This window comes from Podarcis filfolensis (assembly GCF_964270895.1).
Source record: "Podarcis filfolensis genome assembly, chromosome: 5".
Classification (NCBI taxonomy): Eukaryota; Metazoa; Chordata; class Lepidosauria; order Squamata; family Lacertidae; genus Podarcis; species Podarcis filfolensis.
In genome coordinates this window covers 72,941,499-72,964,373 of record NC_139608.1, presented here as the reverse complement: position 1 = coordinate 72,964,373, position 22,875 = coordinate 72,941,499, and the positions used below count along the sequence as shown (strand labels likewise).

At 40.5% G+C, this 22,875-nt stretch overlaps 1 protein-coding gene across 3 annotated transcripts in view; it reads left to right on the top strand.

The window, feature by feature from the left end:
- CABCOCO1 (ciliary associated calcium binding coiled-coil 1) overlaps positions 1-22,555 on the top strand; it is a 52,330-nt gene extending 29,775 nt beyond the window's left edge. For all 3 annotated transcript variants that reach the window (XM_083614511.1, XM_083614512.1, XM_083614513.1), the window contains exons 6-8: positions 16,969-17,091; positions 18,088-18,222; positions 22,257-22,555. In XM_083614511.1, coding sequence (XP_083470637.1) covers positions 16,969-17,091; positions 18,088-18,222; positions 22,257-22,331 — 333 coding nt within the window. In that variant the 3' untranslated portion in view covers positions 22,332-22,555. The remainder of the gene's footprint in view (positions 1-16,968; positions 17,092-18,087; positions 18,223-22,256) is intronic.
- Positions 22,556-22,875: the final 320 nt, after the last annotated feature.

Below are 22,875 nucleotides of genomic sequence, written 5' to 3'. Positions count from 1 at the left end.
TGAGCGGATTCCAACATTGCCAGTTTTTTCTCCCCCACTCCGCTGTTCTGTTTTGCTCAGCATCCGTCCTGAAGAATTGTTCTGGAGAACATGGAAGTTTGCTCACTATTTTGTGACTCTTTCGTTTGTCCTAATAACAATGTTATCCTACAGTGGCTTTTGGATTTTTCCAAAGAGGAACCTAGGTAGCTGCATTGTGGAGCTAGACCATTGATCCATCTAGTTCAATATTATCTGCACTGACCTGCAGCTGCTCCCCCACGGTTTCAGTTAGGGGACATTCCCAGCCTACCTACCTGGACCTGTGGGCGACTGAACCTTCTGTATGCAGAGCAGATGTTCCCCCACTTTGCAACAGTCCAAATGGATCAAAGCAGTTGCCCGTGTCTCATAATTTTCGCTAAGGAACCACATTGCATGAGACTCAATAGACCTCACAGTGTAGCTCTAGTGGTATATCTGTAAAGGGGCAAGTCTCAGTCTGTATTGCAGTCCTTGGTGAGCAAAATAGAGACAAGAAACAGTAGTTGTGCTCATTGCTGTAACTACGGTTAACTTTTCCACATAGTTCCTGTTTATTCTCACTTTGGCTTTAAGACTGTCCGCGTTTGACCTGTATGAAGGATGTGTGCTTGATCCTGTAGTTTTTACAGTGCAAAAAGTAACATGATACTGTGGTCCCAGTTTTGTGTAACTTCCTTCAAGTTGAGGTCAGGCAGGCCCCCTCCCTGTTGAATGTCTGGCACTTACTGAAGACTTGTTTTTATTCCAGTAGGCCATTTTTAATTGAATTCTGATTTTGAGTTTTAACTCGTTTTAGCCTTATTGTTTGGGTCTTCTGTACACCACTTAGAGGTGACTGTGATCAAGTACACAAACTCATGGAATAAAATTATTAACCATGGAATGAAAACTAGTAGCCATATGGTACAATAGTTCTCCATGCTTTGGTACAATATATTTCAAACAAGTTGGCAGTAAAACTTTAGGTTGTAAGGAAAGGGAACATTTCAAAATATCATATACAGTACTTTGCCAATACTTCTTTGCTTCTGGGCACATCCACCAACAGTGAATGAAGTTTGCCTTCCCCATTCCCCATTTCCATCCTCTTATCATCAATCAAATCTTAATCACATCCATGATTTTGCAGAATTCTCACAATGATACAGAACAAACTGCATAATTGTTCAGATTTGCACAGATAGAATTCCAAACTTCTTGTGGCAGCTTTCCCCTCTACCCCCAATATTCATCTTCAGCTTGTCTATTTTGCCTCTTATCACATAGCATTTGATAGATCTTAAGACGGCATAGTTCTTGGTTTTCTCCTATGTTTAAGTAGCAAAAAGAGAGTAAAACTATTCCTCATACAGCAAAGTTTGCTTTCCATCACCAGCACCCTTTTGTGGAAGCAGGATAAGATGATGTAGCTAGCACCGAAACACTAAGAACAAGGACAAAATCACAGCAAGTCTCTTTGGAGCGTTCTGCATTCTTAACTTCTTCTAAGTTATTTCAACATCACTTATCCTTATTTAGAGAGAATTAAAATTAGCCCAAAGCTACACTTATCCATTATTATTTCTTCCACAAAAAAGGATTCATAATTTATAATAAATTAGCACAATTGCTGTTGGTACACATCAACTCTTATTTTTCCCCTGTTCTCACAGCTGAGCATCTCACTGGGCTGTCACATTTTCCATAAAAGCAGCCTTTATGCAGTAGATCTGCTTCTGATTAAATCTGACATTTTGTTGGTGCACTAGTTGAGGTCAAACTGCATGTATAACAATTGCAATTACACCAGAGTCCCTTTAGCTGAACTTCTTACAAAGTAGTAAATGTCTTTTTCCAAGTACAACAAAGAATTGGAAACCCACTCTCATACTAAAAAAAAATCAGTTAGTGAGTCATTTTTTGTAGTAAATCAAAATAAATGTCTTATTTAAAAGATATCGGGTTGGTGGGGCTTACTGCATGCGTGAATCATAGAGTTCTCATAGACATTCATGAGAAAACATTCATTATGTTCAATTTTTTCAGCAGCCACAACATTTCTTTTAAATGATATGTCTACAATTTACTTTGAAGATGGACAGGGAAAACTTCAATTAAAAGCTTCACACAGATTGCAGAGATAACTTGCTACATGGTCTAGATCAGGGTTTCACAAACTTAGGTCTCCAACTGGTTTTGGACTACAATTCCCATCATGCTGACCACTAGTCCTGCAAGCTAGGGAGAATGGGAGTTATAGTCTGAAAACAGCTGGAGACCTAAGTTTGGGAAACCCTGGTCTAGATTCTTCTTCAGTGCAGACGTTGTATCTGGGTCATTCCATGCCAAATCACCTGATTTTAATACTCTACCGTGCTCTCACGTCTCAGATTTTGTTCAATTTTTTTGTGTTTGTACATACCTATGAGATAACCTCTAATTAATTTTTAAAGATTTTTTTGGTCTCAGGAGATTTTTTTTTAATTCCGATTTTCACGCGATTTAGGCTAATCCAATTTCTGCGTCAAGTTTAGGAAAAACCTCCTGTTCTGCATATTTTTCAACCAATTGGGCTTATTTGGGTCTCAAAATAAAGCTAGTTTTGGTCTCTTTCAAAATAAGGTATAAAAATGGCATTAAGTGCCGCAGGAAAGGGTCGCCGACCATTCAAAGTGAATTTTAGTCATTTTCTACCTTGGTAGGTTTGATACGCCATAGCGCGCAAACCACAACTAACACGTGTATCATACTTTTTTTTTTTGTAGAATGGGCTAACCATGAACTGGTTGTGTTTTAAAAATAAGGGGTGTTTTTGAAGGTTATAAAATATAAGTTTTATTAATTATTTAATAAAAACAAAATACGTCTTGGAACCTTTGTTCCTTTTATTGTGTAAAACACTTCTCCTAGACAGCTGTGTAGAGGAAAGGGATACTAAAGTTCAGTTCATGTATCCTCCTGGTCCTTCACCAATATATTTTGGGCCAACTAAGAATGACTCCTGGGTGCCCTGTGAAAATATAATCAGAGATGTTCCAGTTCCTTCATCATCAACTGTAAGCAAATTATGCTTCAAGTTGTGTTGAAGTGTCGACACTGGAGCCAGGAACACCCAACCCCGGATTAAAGCAGTGGAGATAGAGACCCCAACCCAACAGAAACTCCTCATGCCTGATGATTAAAAGGCACATCTACTGAGAGACCCGTCCTACTTTATCAGCTGAGCTATTGAAGTGAAGTAACTCCATCCCTGTGGGCTGTCCAAAGTCCATAGCTGTTATGGAGGAAACCTCTTTGGTGATGAGCTCATCAGTTCTGACTTTTAGGACTCAGCATCTAGGGCCTTATGGGTCAGATTTGAGCTCTGAGGCATGTATGCTGTTCCCCGACTACTCCAAACATCAAGATTCCTAGGCAGGCCCATTCTTACTCACAAGACAGAATTCCTACATCCAAGTTTGCACATAACCTTCTTGAAAGTAGAGTAGGAGATCTATAAGGAAAACTTACTGTGATGAGAAGAAAATAAGGACAAGCTAGCATGTCACTCTTATAGTTGCTCGGGTTATTTGGTCCTCTGTTTGATACGTCTGAGTGAACCCTGACAGAGCCTTGGTGGAAGGAAAAAGCATTACACTTTTTTCATGAAATTTAAGGTTAAAATGCCTGTGATTCAACTCAGGGAACATTCCCAGTGACCATAGGGATGCATCCTGGTCTCCAATAACTTGGGGACAAAGTGTTCCCCCTTCACAGTTTGCTGTGCGTTGTGTTCTAATGTGCTGAAATTGAAATAAATGCAAGCTTATGAAATCTGGTTAATACCCTTTATATTGAAGACTTGGCTCACACTTGCTTAAAGCCATCCTTTTAAAGTCTGTGTCTTACGTAAAGTTGTTGTTGTTTTCCTAGAACACATATTTCAGTCAAGATGCTTGAGTTATTCCCCAATAGATATTCCCCAATTATTAGTATTTTAAAATTCCACTCAGCTTTTCTCCTAAATGCGATTGATCACTAGATGGAGACAAAACAATTTACCTTTACACATTAGAAGATTTACAGATGGTAATCAAATCCACCAGCTGCTGCCCACTTTTTTTCTGGGCAGTTTGCCAGCTTTACTGGCAGCATGTTGACTTGGAAGCTGATAGTGTGACTCAGTTTGATTGAGATCTTATGTGATGATTTTTATTATAAATTTTGGTTGTAATGTTACTGGGTTGGGTGGGTGTTTTTTTGGTTTTTAAAAAATCCTAAAGTAGATCCAATATACATATAATGATCAAAGGGGGCCGCTGCTTTCCTGCAGGAAATGTCTAATTTTAGGATACCAGATTATACATGGAATGTCATCAATTGTTGGAGTCTGCTCTGACTTGCCCTGTTCTTATCAAGCTGGAATATTGAGGAAAAAATCAGCGGGAGAGGAAGGGTTGGGAGAGTCAATGGAAAAAGATTCTTAAAATCAGCAGCTCTGAGTAAATTAGAATATTGGTGGCTGAGTGGCTGTTCATTTTAAACATACATGCATTCAAGTGATGTGATGTTCCAGGAGTTAAGGGACAGGATAAGGTGTTACTTTGGTGTCTATAACTCATTTCCATGAGGAAGGAACTCATGTATCATCTTTAAATACAAAGCAGAGCAGGGGTTCCACTGGACACGATCTCAGGCATAGGGAGCTCTGCATCTGGTTTCGTTTACAAGATACCGTACTTTTCCGTCTATAAGACGCCCCCATGTATAAGATGCCCCCCTATTTGGGGGGGCTCAAATTTAAGAAAATGAGCAATTGGGGGGGGGGTGGAATGCCGAACCAAATATCACTCACCCAACTGGCAAACGCTAACAGTCGCAAGCAATGCAAGCCAAATTGCCAAAGCGGCAGCCAATCCAAAGCAGCCCTTGATGCATCCTCTAATAACCCACCCATTTGACAAAGCAGCCCTTGCAGCAGACACCATTCACCCACTCAATCGCTAGATCCTGCTTGCGGATGCAACCAATCACTCATCCCCACTCTGCACTACCCATGCATAAGATGACCCCCATTTTTTACTTTATTTTGGAGTAAAAAACCCTCGTCTAATACACGGAAAAGTACGATAATTTATTGGCGGAGTATACCTATAGGTGTAAATAACACAGAAGATAATATTTGCATAATCAGATGGGCAAGTTTTTTTTCTTTAAGGAAAGCTTTCTGTCAGTTGAAGCATTTTTGTTGCTCATTTAGTTCTGCATGAACCACGAATAAGAGTGGGACCCATAAATTTTGCTCCTGTTAGGGAGACGCAGAGTGAAGCTCCCGTTTTATTGTTTGTATGGTGATGATGTGGCATGTACTGGGGTTGCATCCAATAAATCAGGCAATGTAAAGTGGAAATCGCATAGCAGAGCACTTGCCAAGCTGATATTTTTGCATGTTCTCTTGCTCTGTTCTTGTACCTTCTTTGCTGTCCCTTCCTTGCTGGCTCGCTCTTCCATATTCAGTGTTGCCCCTGCTTACAGGTTCACAATTGCTGATTGATGGTTGGGCAATTCCCGATGTCCTTGGAGAGCAATGCTTGCCCAGATCCATTTCAGTGCAATTTCAGATCTGTGTTTGACACCCAAACCATTTTAATTTATTTTGCCTGTCTCACAATTTTTAAATGCACAATCCCTTAGATACAAGTCCCATTGAAATGTTGGATTATTTCAGTGTGAAAATGATTAGGGTTAGACCCTGTGCTAACTACTTCTTCATCTCACCATGTCTCCTTTTCTTCACACTTGTGACCTTGATGGGTTGGCATACCTGAACAGTGTAGCTGTAGCTGTAGCTAGCCTCATGCAACTTCCTGTTGTTTCACCAAGAGAACACAGTAACTATTTTTGTCAGGCTAGCACACAGCACTCTATTCATGATCTTTATCCAGTTCATATAGGCCTCAATAGTAGGACTGGTTTCCTGAATTACATATTTTTTTGAAGGACAAGTGAGACCTGCAACAAAATGTTAAATGTGTGGAACATCCCTGTTTAGGACTCTAACCAACCAGCCATTCCCTTTTCCTTGGATATCCCATTCCTATCCCATTCACCTGCTTTTCTGTCTCCCTGCCCTCCTGCTCAGATTTGGCTTCTGAGCATGCTTAGTCCTCACTGGATTATGTTTGAAGCTTTTTCTTCCTTAGGATTTTCTCCCAGAGCTGTGTTTTTCTTCTGGTCCTTCTGAAAAGCCTAGGGTGCTGTCAAGCCTCCCTCTTCAGCCTGGATTGTACCATTTTGGCTACATAAGAATCAGCAAACTAGGAGAATAGCCTCTCTTTCATTCAGACATCCATATGAATGTAAAATCTCTTTAAAAAAATTAAAATCACAACTCCTGCCTTAATATCATCCATGGTGTTGGTCAACATAAATCTTAAATCCTTATCCTATTTGCTATGGAGGTGAAACTTGAAACATTGAGACTCCTAACAAGCCTGCAGAGATTAGTCCGAATTATGTGGAACATTTGGCTCCAAACAGAATGTCAAAAAGAAAAATCTTTCAGCTGATGTTCCCTCTGGAAGAATGGAAAAAGAGTCACAAAGCAGAGAAGGTGGAACACAAGCATTCAAACGCTCTGTTTCCTCACCCATTCCCAATTGCATCTGAAGCTTCATACTGTTTTTCTGCAGCACAGAACCTTTTCTCATGAATCTCAGCTTGAGGTTAAACCCTTCATGATTATGGGGATCTTGTTTAAACAAATGTCATCTCTCACGCTTTTAAGAAATGGAAATTAAATTACAGATGGCGAGGGATAAGGAGTAAAATGGCTGTGTTATGTAACAATTCACTTCAGGGGGAAACTATTTGGTTGAAGATGGTTATTGTTTCTTCCCACTCTTAGTTAAACACATTTTAAACACCCTGATTTAATAACATGATTTGCTGGCAGTTTTCAAAGCAAGTCACAGTAGAAACTATTTCAAGCCCAACAACGCTTGGAAATAACACTTTCCGATGCTGTCTAAGGCCTAATAAAAACAACACTTCTGGCTTCTGAATATATCACAGTTCCCATTTTCCCAGTTTTGCAGCTACTATGGCTTGCCTGGTCTGGGGAGTTAGTTTGATAAGTTTTCTGTTGTCCTGCCTTGTTTAGCACCCATTTAACTGAATTTCATCCAACTCACATGTTGGTCTTGTTTGATCTAAAATTGTTTATAATAGAACACACAGCTGGTTTGATTCATGTGTTACACTGGAGGCCACTAGTTCCTTGAGAAAAGTGGTTCATTTTAGATCTTCAACTGTGATACGGCGCTAAGGCTTTCAAACATTTTGTTAGCGAGCTGGCTGGTTTTTAGAAAGAACCCCCACCTGGCCGCAGATGAGCTTATATTTCCCTTACTGTGTTTTTACAAACACAAGTAACGCATAATTGGTATAACAATGCAATGTGAATTTATGCCGTATTGCAGTAATTTTACCCTGGAGTTTATGGTTGCCAGATTCCCCCAGTGCTTTCACATTCATTGATGAATCGGGGTTGAGGCCATTGTGGTTTCTACTGCCTGCCTTCCCCTTACCTGCTGTAATGAACAGGATTGCACATAACTTCTGACCAAGAATCTTGGGAACTGTAGTTTTCCCTACAGTTCCCAACACCCTTAACAGATTACAGTTCGCAGGATTATTTAGTGGAAGTAATTTGCTTTAAATGGATGGTGTGCATGTAGCTTCTACCTTCCAATGTTGTGTCCCTTGACTATTCCTGCTCTTTGTTTGAGGCACATTAAAATCTTCTAAAATATGGGTGAATAAATGGAGAATCCTGCCTGAATGCACAGCTTAGAGTATATTTAATTTACCTTTACTGTGTTGATTTTTATTCTTTGGTAGTGGGGGTTCCCTTGACCTTTAAACCACACCACAGAAAATGTACAGTTTTTCAGCCTAGGCCTAGCCATGTTTATTCAGAAGTAAGTCCCATTTATTTCATTATCTTAATTCATTGGACCACAGAGATGTTCAGAGCCCTGTCGGCCTTATGATCCTATGATTATGTTTTTTGAAAAACTAGAGCAAGCGTCGTATCAGTCAACAGCTTGTCCTCTGTATTTTCCTTCAAGTGACTAATGAGCAAAATCCCATGTTATATATAAAGGGGATAAGAGACACAGCGGGAATAAACATATCAATCATGGGCAGCTTGTTCAGTCCTAAAAGCTACAGTGAGAAATCAGTCGAAAGAGAGGAGGACCTTGGTTAACTTTCATATTTTCTTTTCTTTTCTTTTTTTCCTTGCATGGGCTACATCATCAAAGTAGATTCTAAGCTGCTGTTAAAAGGCATGTGACAATTACAGGTGTCCCAGAGAGGAATTGCCTGTTTGTAAGAAACATGAAAAACTTGCTACCTATGTCCAAGTATCATTATACATTGCAGGAGGGGAGAATTGAACCTGGCACAGGGCTGTATAGTTTTGCGATACAGTGATACCTCTGGTTACGTACTTAATTTGTTCCGGAGGTCCGTTCTTAACCTGAAACTGTTCTTAACCTGAAGCACCACTTTAGCTAATGGGGCCTCCTGCTGCCGCCGCGCCGCCGGAGCACGATTTCTGTTCTCATCCTGAAGCAAAGTTCTTAACTGAAGCACTATTTCTGGGTTAGCAGAGTCTGTAACCTGAAGCGTATGTAACCCGAGGTACCACTGTAGTTTGAATTGTTAACCACCAATTTGGGCAGGGAAGGAGCAACTCAGTGCCTCAACAGTCCTGAAATGAATACAGTGATACCTCTGGTTACGTACTTAATTTGTTCCGGAGGTCCGTTCTTAACCTGAAACTGTTCTTAACCTGAAGCACCACTTTAGCTAATGGGGCCTCCCGCTGCTGCCACGCCGCCGGAGCACGATTACTGTTCTCATCCTGAAGCAAAGTTCTTAATCCGAGGTAATATTTCTGGGTTAGCAGAGTCTGTAACCTGAAGCGTATGTAACCCGAGGTACCACTGTATAGATATTCTAAGCCTCCATCACACATTGTTGATGTACTTCAGTTGTGCAACCCTGGGGACCAAAAATAAGTATAAATTTGGAACATGGCTTTTTAAAAAAGACCCACCTAGCTCACAACAATGTTGTTGAAGAGGAAAGAAAGGGCAACTACATACAACTTATGTTCTCCTAAGTTTGGAATAACGTTCTTCAACCTTGGCTCCCCAGATGTTGTTGGACTCCTGGCAACATTCCCAGGCAGATTTGTTTAGCCATTGATCAGGGATTCCAGCAGACACTTGGGGCCCAGAGTTGAAGAACACTGATTCATGTGATAAGAAGCTTCCTTAAAGCTTTCCCCCTCACCTAATCACTGTAGATGCCACTGTAGAACCTGGGACCTGCAGAGAGCATGTCGTACCTCTGAGCTATGGCCCCATCCCAGATAGAACCATGAGTGTGCGGGCTGCAGTGGATGCTGTGTGGATACTTCTGGAGCACCTCCACCTGAGTGTTTGTTTGAATGAGGAGAAGGTGTTGGAATGCAGTGGCAGGAAGGAGGTCACATGGGATGGGGGATATTAGGGCAAATAATCCCTGTCCTGCTCATGCCATTGACTTGGCTTCTCCACAGCTTGAGGCACAAGATGTGGGGATTTAGACCATTTAGAAGGGTGCTGTTTCACTTTCAACATTCCAGAGCAGGGAAAGTGCATGCTAATAACCTAATTCTAATGATGCAGGCATGAAAACTTAACAGTCGCTCAAACAATCTCTAGTCAATTTTCTGATAAAGTGAATTTAGTGTTTCCTCCATTTTATGATTAAAGTGAGCTATGGTACGAGTTTATTTTTAAGTAGGTGTTAATTAAAAATATGGAAATAGGTTGGAACACATTGCTTTTCACAGGCAAGGAATAATCACAACCAATTTGTTCACACAATCGTGCCTGTTTGGGAATGTTTTTAAAAACGGCTTGAGTTTCCGCTTGGTTCTCTGTGTGCTTGTTTCCGCAGCGGAATATGATTCCAATAAAATCAGTAATTGAATTTGCAGTCCAAAGAATAAATGGTTATTTTAACAGAAAGTTGCACGCTTTGTGGAAAAGACTTAAGCTCTTTGTATATTGTATCTAATGGCAGAGGACACAACATTACTGCCTTTACGTCTCCTTACAACCCACACATTTAACTAAATGCATAGTATTTATAAAAGAAACTAGTACGGTTTTTGTATCTTTGAACAACTTTGTGTCCTGCTGTTTCTGGATTAAGACAAGTTTATTTTTAAATGCCAGTTACTTTGAACTAAAAAGAAAAAAAGTGGTTCATACATAAGCTGGAAATGAGTTGGGTTTTGGCAGCCTTAGTATATGCCTGCAAGGACTCAAAAGAACTTTGATACACATTCTTCAATGGCCTCCACACTGTTAGCTGTTGTGCAGTATTTTGTCTCTGATGCATTCACTCTGTGACAGCTCTTCCACAAAGAGATATGAGGTAACTGGAAATGACTTTTGAAACACGGGGTGATGGAGAAAGATGTGTTTTATAGAGTATTGTAGGGCAACACTAAGTATTTTTTCACACTGTTAGTCATTTAGGCTACCTCGGCGCTGTACATTTAAAGCAGTATGATACCAATTAAACAGCCATAGCTCCCTGCCCACCCCCCTTGCAAAATATCCTTGGTTATAGGTGCCAAGAGTTTTTAGGAGATCCTTATTCTCATCACAGAGCTACAATTCCCAGAGTTCCCTGGGAAGGGGCAGGTGGCCCTATTTTCAGAAAGTTGGTTTGCCGTTCTGTTCTCCCTCAACAAAAATCTACAACTTGTCAGTCTGTCCCCCTCCTACCAACATCCCATCTAGTATTGTGGAGGGGGCTGGTTTATCTGGATAGGGGTCCAGTCTGTTTTCTGCTCCTTGGGGAGTGCTTTGTTATACTTGACAGCCAGTCATTGGGCACTCTAATGAAGTACTCGCTTCTCTGTGTTTACTTGCCACGCTTCGTCATGCTGGCCATATGACCCGAAAGCTGTACGCCGGCTCCCTCAGCCAATAAAGCGAGATGAGCGCCACAACCCCAGAGTCGGCCACGACTGGACCTAATGGTCAGGCGTCCCTTTACCTTTTTTTATTGTGTTTTTAAAAAAGAAAAAAAATACTTGTGGCCTCCATCTTTTTATGGCTACATGTGCCTGGTCAGAGATTTTGCTTTATTCTACATCAGCTGCCAATGCTGAGATTAGCACGTATGCCTCTTGCAGAGATCCCTGCATGCTCACGTGTAGAGCATATGACTGATGCTGGATTGGGAGGCCCTAGAAGGTAGAATATTCTTCAGGGGAAAGTGAGATGAAAAACGCTAGCATAAGGCAGCCATGGTGTTGATCTACATGGGATAAGGGTTGTGAAATTTGATAAGTCAGGAGGGAACTGATAACTGACGTATCTCAGTTATTTGGACCTTATTTTATGTTGCGTCATGCATTTTTTAAAAACTGAGGTGTCAATATGTAGATGGGAATTGGTTGTTTTCTGCCAATAGTACTCTGACTGGTTGACTAAGTAGACAAATCAGCAGCATTCATTGGTGTAACAAGAAAATTATCTATGTTGACCTGCGGGAGAGTGTTTCAAAACTGTTTAATAGCTTGAATCTAACGGGAAATATTTGTGTGTTTTCTGTCAGCAATTTGTGGATTAAATGTAGAGGAGCTGAAACCATAAAGCATTGTGCTGCTGCTAAACATCACTTAAAAATTCCATGTTGATATTCATTAGTATAGATTACTGCGTTTCAGATGAATCTCATGTCCTTGAGGCCAAGTTGCTGCTAAAGTGATGCACAGCTTCCTAGATTGTCAGTATAATTCTGCCATTAAAATGTTTTGCTGTCCAATATATGCTTCATACTTGTAAAGTAGCTTTATGCAGATATTTTCATATTTATTAGAAGGACAGGGAAAGCCAGGGTGCACTGTATATAAAACACCATCCCAGGAGGAATAACAGATGGCCCATAGGCCCCACAGCTGGATGAAGGGGATGGTGTCTTCCAGATGTGTCCATCAGGTTCCCAGGCAACCCCACCACATGTGAAGCAGTGTCCCTTCTGCCTGTTTACACCTTCAGCAAGTGTTAGATCTCGTTTTATACATTTTGGATAGTTTGGTCCCGTGCCTCATTCTCTGTTTTTAAATGAACCCTAAAGACCTGGATACTTTATTCTGTTTTTAATTGAATAATGCTGCCCATCTACATTTTATGAACTGTAGTTTTAACTTTGGCTGATTTTTTTTAATATTGAAATAAGAAGGTTTTGGCCTGTTCTTTTAATTAATAGCGTTTGATGTTTTTATTGTTTTGTGGCTTTTACTTGCAAACTGCCTTATTAAAAGTATTTTTGTACTGCTTTTGCTTTGAAAGGCCCTATAAAAATGTTTTTTTAATCAATACAAAACATGGCTCAGTCATATTTTTTGTGGCCTCACAAGCTATCACCTAAGTCCTGGAGATCTCATTTTCCCTTTTAACAAGTTTCTAGCTTTCACTGTTTTGAAAGCAGCTTCAAAACATGATGGCGATGTGTTTGGAAGGCTCAAGTTATGCAATTATTTGGACCTTAGCCAAGGAGTACCATCTGGAGTCAATCGATAGGAGGCAAAATTTGGACATGAATCTAAGATACAGTTCAATTCAGGGAATAACATGCTTTCTGTCTACAGAACAAGAGCAGATTTTAATATTACACAAACAACTCCTTTGTAACCTATTAGTCATAGCACTTTACTCTTCAGTTAAACAAGCACAGGCACATCTAATGTGTGCTCTTTTTATTCCCCAAACCTGAAATGCACAGCTAAAGATGAGAGTATTGAGTGAGCTTTAGGCTTCCTTAACTTAGCTAAGTGATTCAGTTTACAAGCTTGCCTGTGTCTGTGTTCTGAGAAATGAGACATGTTTGGATATGCCTATGGTATGTTTGTGTCCCATACGTGGTAGAGAATTTTGCGGACATGGCAAGCAATAAAAGAGAGGAGGAATAGAAATTCAGTGTGATTCCGGTTTGGCCCAAACTCTAAGACAAGGATATAACTCCTAAAATGTGATTAAATATTTGGAGAGGTATGGCTAGATTTTATCACCACGGTTCTAATGTCATCCCTGCTGTTTGAACATTTCATTAATAACGTGTTCACAATATGGATGTAAACATGGGTGGGGGGATTGAGGAGAGAGGAATGAGGGGAGCTTGTGCTGCAAATATCCACTCTTTTTAATGAAAAATTAAGCAGTATTAGATGATAGATTCTGATTTTCTGGAGGCATATTAGTAAAACATTCTGCCCTCCTCTCACTCCTCATTTCCAGTTATTGCTCAAGTAGAATAGGTAGCTTTTTCTTCTTCTGCAAAGAAAAATGCTGCTGGAGTCTCCTGCGGTTGGAATTAACTGTCACAAATAAATAGCTGACTTTCATCTCTGTAATATTACATGAGAATCTCTGTAATATTACATGAGAAGACATTCTGTGCCGTGGCTAATGCTATGGAGCCATTTGTATAATATTAAATATTAAATCCCACCAATCAGCTCTCCATTTATACAGCAGTAACTGTACCTTATGTATAGATAAACGGTGCAATAATTTTCATATTAAGAGAACTTAAGTAGCAAAGCATCTGGGGGGACGTGGAGTTTTATACTGGTAGATTGCACAATGTTAATTTTGTAATAACTACCACATCTGCGCAACTCATTCCTTAGGCCTTCTTAGCAACCCCTTTCCATTCGTTCTCCAGAATATTTGTTATTATTTATGCCGTTTTAATGTTGCCGTCTTGCACACTTTTGTTAAAAAAAAAAAAAAAGCAAAGCTGCTGGACGTCAACCACAAACAGCATATGGCAAACACATGGTGGGAAGTGGATCTGTTGTACCACTTCCTATTCCCCCCCCCCAATGAAAATTGAAAGCATATTTGGAGGCTAACTTTTAGACTGCAAGGCTGCACGCTAAAGAACCCACTTTAGGCACACGCCAGGGTTCTCGGCAGCAACTCGACTGCTGTTCTGCTTTGAAAGGTTCTTCAGACGTTTTCCCAGATTTCAGGGGTGGGTTGACAGGTACCGTATTTTCGCTCTATAAGACGCACCATAGGTATAAGACCATAAGATGCACCTAGTTTTTGGAAGAGGAAAACAAGAAAAACAAAATTTTGAATCCCAGAAGCCAGGACAGCTAGTGGGATCACAGCGCAGCGATCCCGCTGACTGTCCTGGCTTATGGGATAGCCGCGTGCAGCCTCTCCCTGGCAAGGGGAGCCTTCATCCCCTGCCCGGAAGAGGCTGCGCACTGCTAAGGCTCCCCCAAGAGCCGCGCTCCATTTAAAGAGCGCACGGAGTGTGTGTGCGGCTCTTGGGGGCTTTTCCCCAAGCAGAGAGAAGGGCAGCCCTTCTCCCTCCTCGGGGAAAAGCCCCCAAGAGCCGCACACACGCTCCACACGGCTCTTTAAAGGGAACGCTGAGCAGAGCCTCCCGCCTGCATTTGCTCCATAAGACGCACACACATTTCCCCTTACTTTTTAGGAGGGGAAAAGTGCGTCTTTATAGAGCGAAAAATACGGTACATGACGAGGGAGGGCACTTCTAGAAAAGTTGGGTTGCACACACAGCGTTCTTCATGCGGTTTTCATAGCCTACCTCAAGGTAACAGGTGGGTAATAAATTGAGATGGTGATGATGAGAAACACTCTTGTCTGATGGACTTTCCTTCAAACCAGCTTCCATCCAATTAGAAAACAGAAGCCTCAATTAAGCAGAGGTGTGCATATTTCAGGCAGCCAGTGCGCATGCGCAGTTAACAGCCGTAGTGAAGTTCAGCGTGGGAAACAAATCATGTTTGGGGCATCGGGTGAAGACATCCCTGCCCCCTCTCTGGTCCATATAGCAATATAAAAAAGTGTCTTGGGCTGCAGGGGCTACCTCACCATGTTTCAAGCCATTAATATGTACCTAGCCAGAGTGCCTTATAGAGTCCTGGTTCAAAATCCTTTTGCATCGCTGCAGCCAAACTGCTGAGGATCTGACTTTGTAGAATGCCAAATCGTTACAAGACATAGGTTTGCATAATCACTACTTTATTCTTTTTAAACTTTTTTGTAATTCAAAGATGACACATTGCATAGGGAAGTGAAAAACATTCTAAGAAAATGTAAATGTTTTGTAACTTAGAAAAAATAACAATCCGGTTTTTTTAAATTTAAATTCATTTGTGGACCTAATTCCCTTGAAGCCTGTAGAAGCAAAACGCCTTTATTCTACATTCTTAAGAAAGCTGTAAATTTTTTCCTTGGAAAAATTGCAACTTTAAAAGGAGGATTATAGTGCTGACCTTGTCTCCTCTATTTTTAAATAGATTTTACTGCATAATCATTGGTAATCGTATACATGAGGTTTTGTTTAAAAGAAACACAAAGGCTTAATTGTATTTTTTTAAAGGAAAGTATTGCATCAGAAGGATTCATTTAAATACATTTGGCTCTGGGCTCTCTTCACAATTCATTCATTCTGATTTTCCCCTGGACTTGTTAAGAATGCAAAATTTAGGAAGGACTGAGCCAAATAACGCTTTTTAGATCACTACATTCTGGCTTCAAAGCATAGTTCAGCTCCAAAACCTCTGTTACTAAAGAAAATACTTCATTTTAATTCTCTGTTTGCAGTTGCATTTTTTAAAAAAGCTATTGTCTAAATGTTAGGGCTGTTGTGACTCACAAAAGCAGCTAGTTCTAGGATAATGTCAGTATAATTGCCTGTTTGAAAGGGCGGCAGCAGCAGAGAAAATGCAGGGAGAGCCACTGTAGGTATACAGGTCACTGTAAAGACATGTGTATACATGCAAACATCTTAATGGCTAAGGCTTGAATAATTTTGAAATTCTGAATGGCCAGTAATGCATTTGTAGTGCGTCGTAAAGGCATTCAGTAATATAGAGTCCCAACCCTTTTGATCCTAGGAGCAGATCTGAAAACTTAAGAAACGGCCATGGGCACCATGAAATGCCCATTTCGCAAAAGAAAAATTGGGAGTGCTCCGAACCCCCTCCCTGCAAACAGCAGGCAAAACACTGCACAAACTCCCCAAACAAAACATAAGAAAATAAAGTAGGCCAGTTGCACAAACACACCAAAAATGCAATCCTACCCATCCAACAGTCTCAAGCCCCCTAATATAAAAAAGAATTGGGGGGCTAGGAGCCTGAAGGCCCCAAAGCACCACATTGAGGACCCTTGTCTAGCCAGCTTTTTCCAACCCAACAGCAAGTGATTGGAAAGGCTGTTTTTTCACCCTTATAGCCAGTCCGCTTCTCTTTGCTTTACAGGAGAGAATCAGGTTTTCTTTTTTTCCTTTTTTTATCTTCCTTCCGTGTACAGGAAAAGATTGTCGCCCACAAATCACTGGCCTGGCAATGAAAGAGCAACTATCTTGTGCTACAAGAGCAGCACAGTAGTAGCCAAAAAGTTGTGTTGGTTTCTGTACTGCAGGCCAGCAGTTTGGGCTCTAGCATCATTCTGCAGACCGGGAATTGAAAACCACTCTTTTATAAACTAATAAAACTATGCCCTGATAAGGACAGTCCTTTTCTACAATGTATATATATTAAACGGTAGTGATATTCATAATCACAGGTCCTTCTAATGGTGTAATATTCCATGCTAAGTAATTGAACAGAATTCAGTATCTGCTGACAGATGAATGCTTTTTCAGCTTTAAGGAGGACCTCTGGAAAAAACATACAACTAGAAATTAAATACAGATCCGGAAAGGATGACAGGAAACTGCCCAGTTCAGAGTATTTGGGAGAGTAACAAAAAGTGTTTTTGGTTAACAGCCTAAAGTGTGTTGAAAAACCCATCAGCGTATTATGAACATTAAATACATCTTTGTTGTATAAGCTTTTTCGTTTTGTTTTCCAAACAGAATGTTGTAGAACTGGTCAAGCCCGCCGATAGCCCTTTCCCTGCTCCTTTGGAAGAAGGTTTGGCGAACGATATATATTCCAAATTTATAGCACAGACCCCAGGTGAAGAGGATGCCACTAAGGTAAAGGAGAATTTTCCTATTAAAACTATCTTGGTTAAGGAAATGATATGCTCCTTAATTAGCCATCAGGGTGAGGAGTTTGGGAACTGCCGCCAGAGAATTTTTGCTGGTTTTCTAACATAGAAGCATAGAATTATATTCTAGTCCAACCTCCTGCAATGCAGGAATATGCAGCAGTCCCTTTATGAGGATCAAACCTGCAATCTTGGTGTTACCAGCACCATGTTCTAATCAACTGAGCTATCCAAAAAAACTCAGGACGAGCTGGTGTGTTGCATATATTTTACTTCCTCTGCAGAAGTAGACATAATTAAATGCAGTTTATACTTACACCCACTTCAAGATGAGAATTTGTTTCCTCTGTTACAGAGGTCCCCAGTGTGGTTCCCATGGAAACCCAGCACCCACAGAGTCCCCCCCCCCCCGGCTGAAATCAGCCTTGGAAGTAGTATTCTGCTTTTGGGTTGTGTTTGTGGCACTCCTCTAAGAAAGCAGTACTGCAAATAAATCTGTTTTCATTGATGAAATGTTGGGCACTGAGTTCGTTGAGTTTGTGCGCGCCATAATTTTGCAGGATGAGATCAAATGCTTTGCAGGGTCACCAATTTACAGGGACATGGCTAAGATCCTCAGCTGCACATTTTGTGTCCAACTGCACACTAAAAAAACAAAACGAAAAAAACCTGGTAACTAATAGAAAAGGTGGCGTGTGATGGTGCTCATCACAATTTCTCTGGTTTGTAGAAGCCCATGGGCCCAAAATAGCTGGTGACCTCTGCATCTAACTATACCAGCTGGTAGCAAGGCACTTGCTAGCTTTGAGGCTCTGCTCTTCTGCTCCATTTATTAAGTAACGTGACAGCCTTCCATCCACTGGCTAGGCCAAAACAACCTCCCAAGTTACCTCTTTTACGCCAATACTGTACAGCAATGCTGCTTTTGCATATGGTGCCGAAACGAACACCTTTCATCTAAGATTTCCTTCCACCCTGTTAGGAAATGGAGGGAGGTGTTCCTCTGGAAGAGGAGGCTGAAGCCGAAACCATTGTGGATCCTTTGACAGGTTACACCATCGAGGATGTTCAGATGGTACTGGGCCAGATCACCGATGAAATGCTCAGCGGTATTCAGGTATTTCCGGAGGGGTGGCGTGTGTTAGTCTTCAGGGTGCCACAAGATTCTTTGTTGCTTTTATTCTGTATGCATGATGCATGTAGAAATGTGCATTGATGCAAGATCTTGCACACAGCTTATTATAGACTCAAGTACAATACAGTGGTACTTGGTTCTCAAACTTAATCCGTTCTGGAAGTCCATTCCAAAACCAAAGCATTTTTGTTCATATTTTTTAGTCCCTGCCCATTGACCTTAGAATTATACTATTTTTGTAATCCAAGCAATGCCTAAATTATTTGGAATTGCTTCTGCACTGAAGCCCTTTTGGATTGCTGGGACGTTTCTTTTCCATAATTAGCTGGAAGCAGAATTAAAATAGAGGTCCTGTATTATGATCCTTGTATAACGCTTCCCCACAAGTTAGCCACATTCATCAGAGACACTTTCTAACATTAGTTAAAAGTTTCTGTCTGCAGGATTTGGCCTTTTTATTGTTTCATGCTGATGGCTTCTGGGGATTAGTCTCTTAATTGCTCCAATATCAGTTCCTGTTCATGCCATAGGCAGAGTTTTAGTGACTTGTTGACCTGCATTTTTTGGAAAAATAATAATGCCATTTCACTATTAAACATGAAAAGAAAAAATTAACATGAGAAACTCAGTAATTAAAGCCTTCAGATAATACTCTGCATGGAAACAGAAACTGAAAATGGAGCAATTAAAGATAGGCATTTCCCAGGGCCATTAAGAGCCTGTTAATCACTAATCCCTAGCTGCGATCAACAGGAAGTGACACAACAGGCAGGTCCTACAAGCTTGAAACCTTTAATTAAAGGCACAGGAACTCAGGAAAGCTGGAATAGTGCTTTGTCTGTCCCCAGTGGGCAGGCTGGTGCTGCAGTTGCATTTTATTGCTAAAAACGTTTTCAAAAGTTACAAATCATAAAATATGCTGGAGGACAATACATAACAGCGAGGATTTGGCAGTGGTGTCCCCTGGATTCTCTACAAAAAGTAAGTGAACAAAGAATAGCAATTCCGGAAGAAAGGGCTGGAGTGGAATGCAAGATAATAATGCATAGGGTGAAAAGTGTGTTTCATGCAGCAGCATACAATTTTCCAATATAGAGAATAAACAGGACTAAAGGTTGGTGTGTGGTTTGTTTCAGTCGTTAGTTTATTGTTTGGCAGATGCAAGGACAGAAGAACAAGGCAAATCAGGACTGTGCAGAGTAGGACCTACAAAGTTTTAACAAACCCCACCAGCCATGTGTTGTGGCCTACCATGTACACAACAGCTCACCCACTGCTATTTTTTTGTCCTAGCTGGGCAGGAAAAGCAGAAAAGCCTACATATGGAGAAGTGCCCTCCATAGGTAGCAGGCAGCATCCAACATGATACATTGTAAGGTGTGTAGGTCTAGGTTAGATAGTACCATTCTGCGAGAGTCTGCATATTCAGCTTCAGGAATAACCATCATATGACTTCCTTGGTTTGTAAGTCTACAGTGTCATATAAAGACATTTGCATTCTTGCCCTCTCATGCAGCATTAGGAAGCAGTTGAAGGACAGTCAAGCTAACTCACACGTTTGTCCTCTTTTTCAATAATGGAAGAAACACAGTTCTCTTCAGTGGATTTGCAACCAACAGTTCCCTCTAACGCAAATCAGGGGTACTTAATAAAATCACTATAAACACATGCCTGTCTTTAGGATGGGCCTCTTCTTTCTCCCTTCCTCCCAATCTTCTGCCCCCGGCACTATTGTGAAAAGTCAGACAGCCCCCCAAAAGTTACATTTAAAATAAAGCAATGTAGGTATTTTTATTTGCATGTCGGCAATTTGCAAAAATGTGTCAGTGGGCAAAATAAGATTTGGTTATTTTGATGTGTATCTATCTAGTGCCTGCCATTACTTGAATATCTTGTGGTTTAATCCCAATACAAGGACTGTCTCTCTCTCTCTCTCTCCTTGCCCCCACCCCCACCTTGTTTCTTACGAGGCTTCATATCTTTTTGGAACCAGTTTTAGACTTAGAATAATTAAGCTGCTATCCTGTTTGCACTTACTGGGGAGTGGTAGCATTGAACTCAGTGGGGCTTAACCATGCATAGGATTTCAGTATTTTAAAAATGTTAAGTGTAAGACTCTCTGCTTCTATGGCCCAGTTATAGCTCTTTTCTCATCTCCCCTTCTCCCTGCTGTCTTCATCCTGTATGAGCCATTTGCTTTTTGCCCTGTTTCTGGAGCTGCTGTCTTGCTCAGCATCCCCACATATGATAAAGAGAAGGAGAAGTTCATCCTGTGATTGCTATAAAAGTGAATCTCTGGAAATCCATCTGTATTGTTGTCTATAGCTGTGAACCATTTCATTGTAGTGGGTCTTTGTCCGATTGAACAGATAACCCTCCTGTCAAAATCAAGGAGGATTCTCATCAAGCCTCAGGGATTTTGGATGTCGTCTTAGGGGCGAATTCAAGGTGCCCTTTTGTCTTTATGTTCCACTGTCTAACTCCCCCACTCCCTTCCTTCCTTTTTTATTCTGGAGGATTTTATTAATCTGGGCCACGTATGAGGAACATGATATGATTCTAATCTGTATTCATTTTATTTAAGATGCATCTTCTGCCACCAAAAAGGGACCCAGAGCAGGGTGCAAACATTACACAATCCATAAAGCCAACGATTAAAACAATTTTACAACCTAGTTTACATCTTTTGTTGAGGTTCGCTATTAACACTGTCTCTGAAACAAATGGTTTCAAATTTGGCTTATAAAAATACTGTGTGGTTTTAACTAGGATCCCTAGGGGCCACCAATGGGGCTTCAAACTTAAATATCAGAAGAGCACCCTGAGGATCTCTTAACAGTGAAGGCATAACTAATCTGTGTTAAATTATTCTGTTCTTATGCACTCATGTTCAGAGACATGAGAAGTATTTAACTGGGTGAGTACAAGGTCCTTTTTCGTCCATCATTTTTGTCAGAATCTCAGCAACCATTATACATGAGGCCTTCCACCAGAAATTGGCTAAAATGGGCCACAATATGCCTGTGCCATATTTAAAACATTGCCTACTAGTTCTCCTTCACAAAGTGATTTTTGAGCTAAATTCCGTTCCAGTTCACCAAGACTTCAACAACATCATTTTGAATTCAGCAGAGAATTTGGTATTAACTCTTAGATGCATTTAAACTATGTCTAAAGTAGCAGAGAGAGAGAGAAACAGTTCTTGAAACCTTCATTTCTGTTGTATTCTGTCGCTTTGGGAGCTGCTTTTGTCAACCATATTCCCTCCCCAAAAACAGGAAATTACAGAATGCACAAAAGTATACATTTCCTACAAAAGAGATACACATATCCACCTATTTAAAAGGCTACATAAATTCCAAGGCCACGGATACATTCAGCCAGCATTTGTACAAAGTTGCAGAAACAAAACAAAATGAAAGTTGCAGAAACATACTATCACTGTCAAGGAATATTTGTTGCCATCCTTGTGACATTGTTCTGAATACTGCAACGAAATCCAAGCATTCTGATGTTCATTTGCAATGAAGCTCTAGTTGAGAGAGAGACAAGCAACATCTAATAAAGTAGTTCCGGCTTGTTGTTGTGCACATTGCTTCATTACATTTCCAGTAATGCACTCTTAAGTGCAATAGATCTGCTTTAAAGATTAAACATCTGCTGTGAAGGGAGGGAAGAATGGAAAATAACTCAAATGCCAGAGGATTCCACCTCCTCTCACCAATTTAGATTTATTGGTAAAATTCATCTGAGAAGGCAAGGTTACTGGTCGGGTGGATTGAGAGATGGTTGTCACTTCCTGTTCATGACAAGCATATATAGTGCATTGAACTATGCACACAGCAATGAAATAAAGTATTGTTGTGCAAGTACAGGCTGGGGCATCGTAACATCTGCAAAACAGGAAGATGTCCAAAGAATAATGTCTTGCCTTTGCTATAGTGAAACCATGAAGACAATGTGCAGTAGCTGATAGCTCAGTTACATCTACTTCTTCTTTAAAATTGTCTTTACAGACTGAGATTAATGAAAGGCTACAAACGCAGCAAGAGGCCTATTCTGCAAGAATAGACAAGCTGAAGAAGGCCTGAAAGAACTGAGCAAGCAGAGGGATGGTGGTGTCTTACACTTGCTATATAAAACACAGGACAGCAAGCCCTGTGATGTTGTTTCTATTACCTACAGTCAGCATAATTGGGATGCTGTTTCATCATCCAGAAAGCACTGTTCTTTACCATAGCACATCTATTTTTATATTATTTGAGTGTTCTATGAAAAGATAAATAAAATTAAACTTTAATTTTCCTCTATTGAAGGTTGTGTTTGTTTGTTTGAATCTGAGAGTCATTAGGGTTGTGAAATTTTCCCCTATATGTGTGTTGGTGGAAGATATTCAGAACATCCAAGGGCATAAAAACATTGTAACCTTTCAGGGGATCATAAACAAGCAGCCTCTTACCTAGAATAGTTACATCATCCCTTAGGGATGGATTGATCGGTCTGTTTCAGGCCCATGTAAGTTTTGCATGTAGCTAGTCATAAATCCATTCTGTCCCATTTCTCATTTATCTGTTTTAAAAAGATTCAGAACATGTTATTTAAAGCCATACTTTATGTCATTGGGTGCATTTCTAA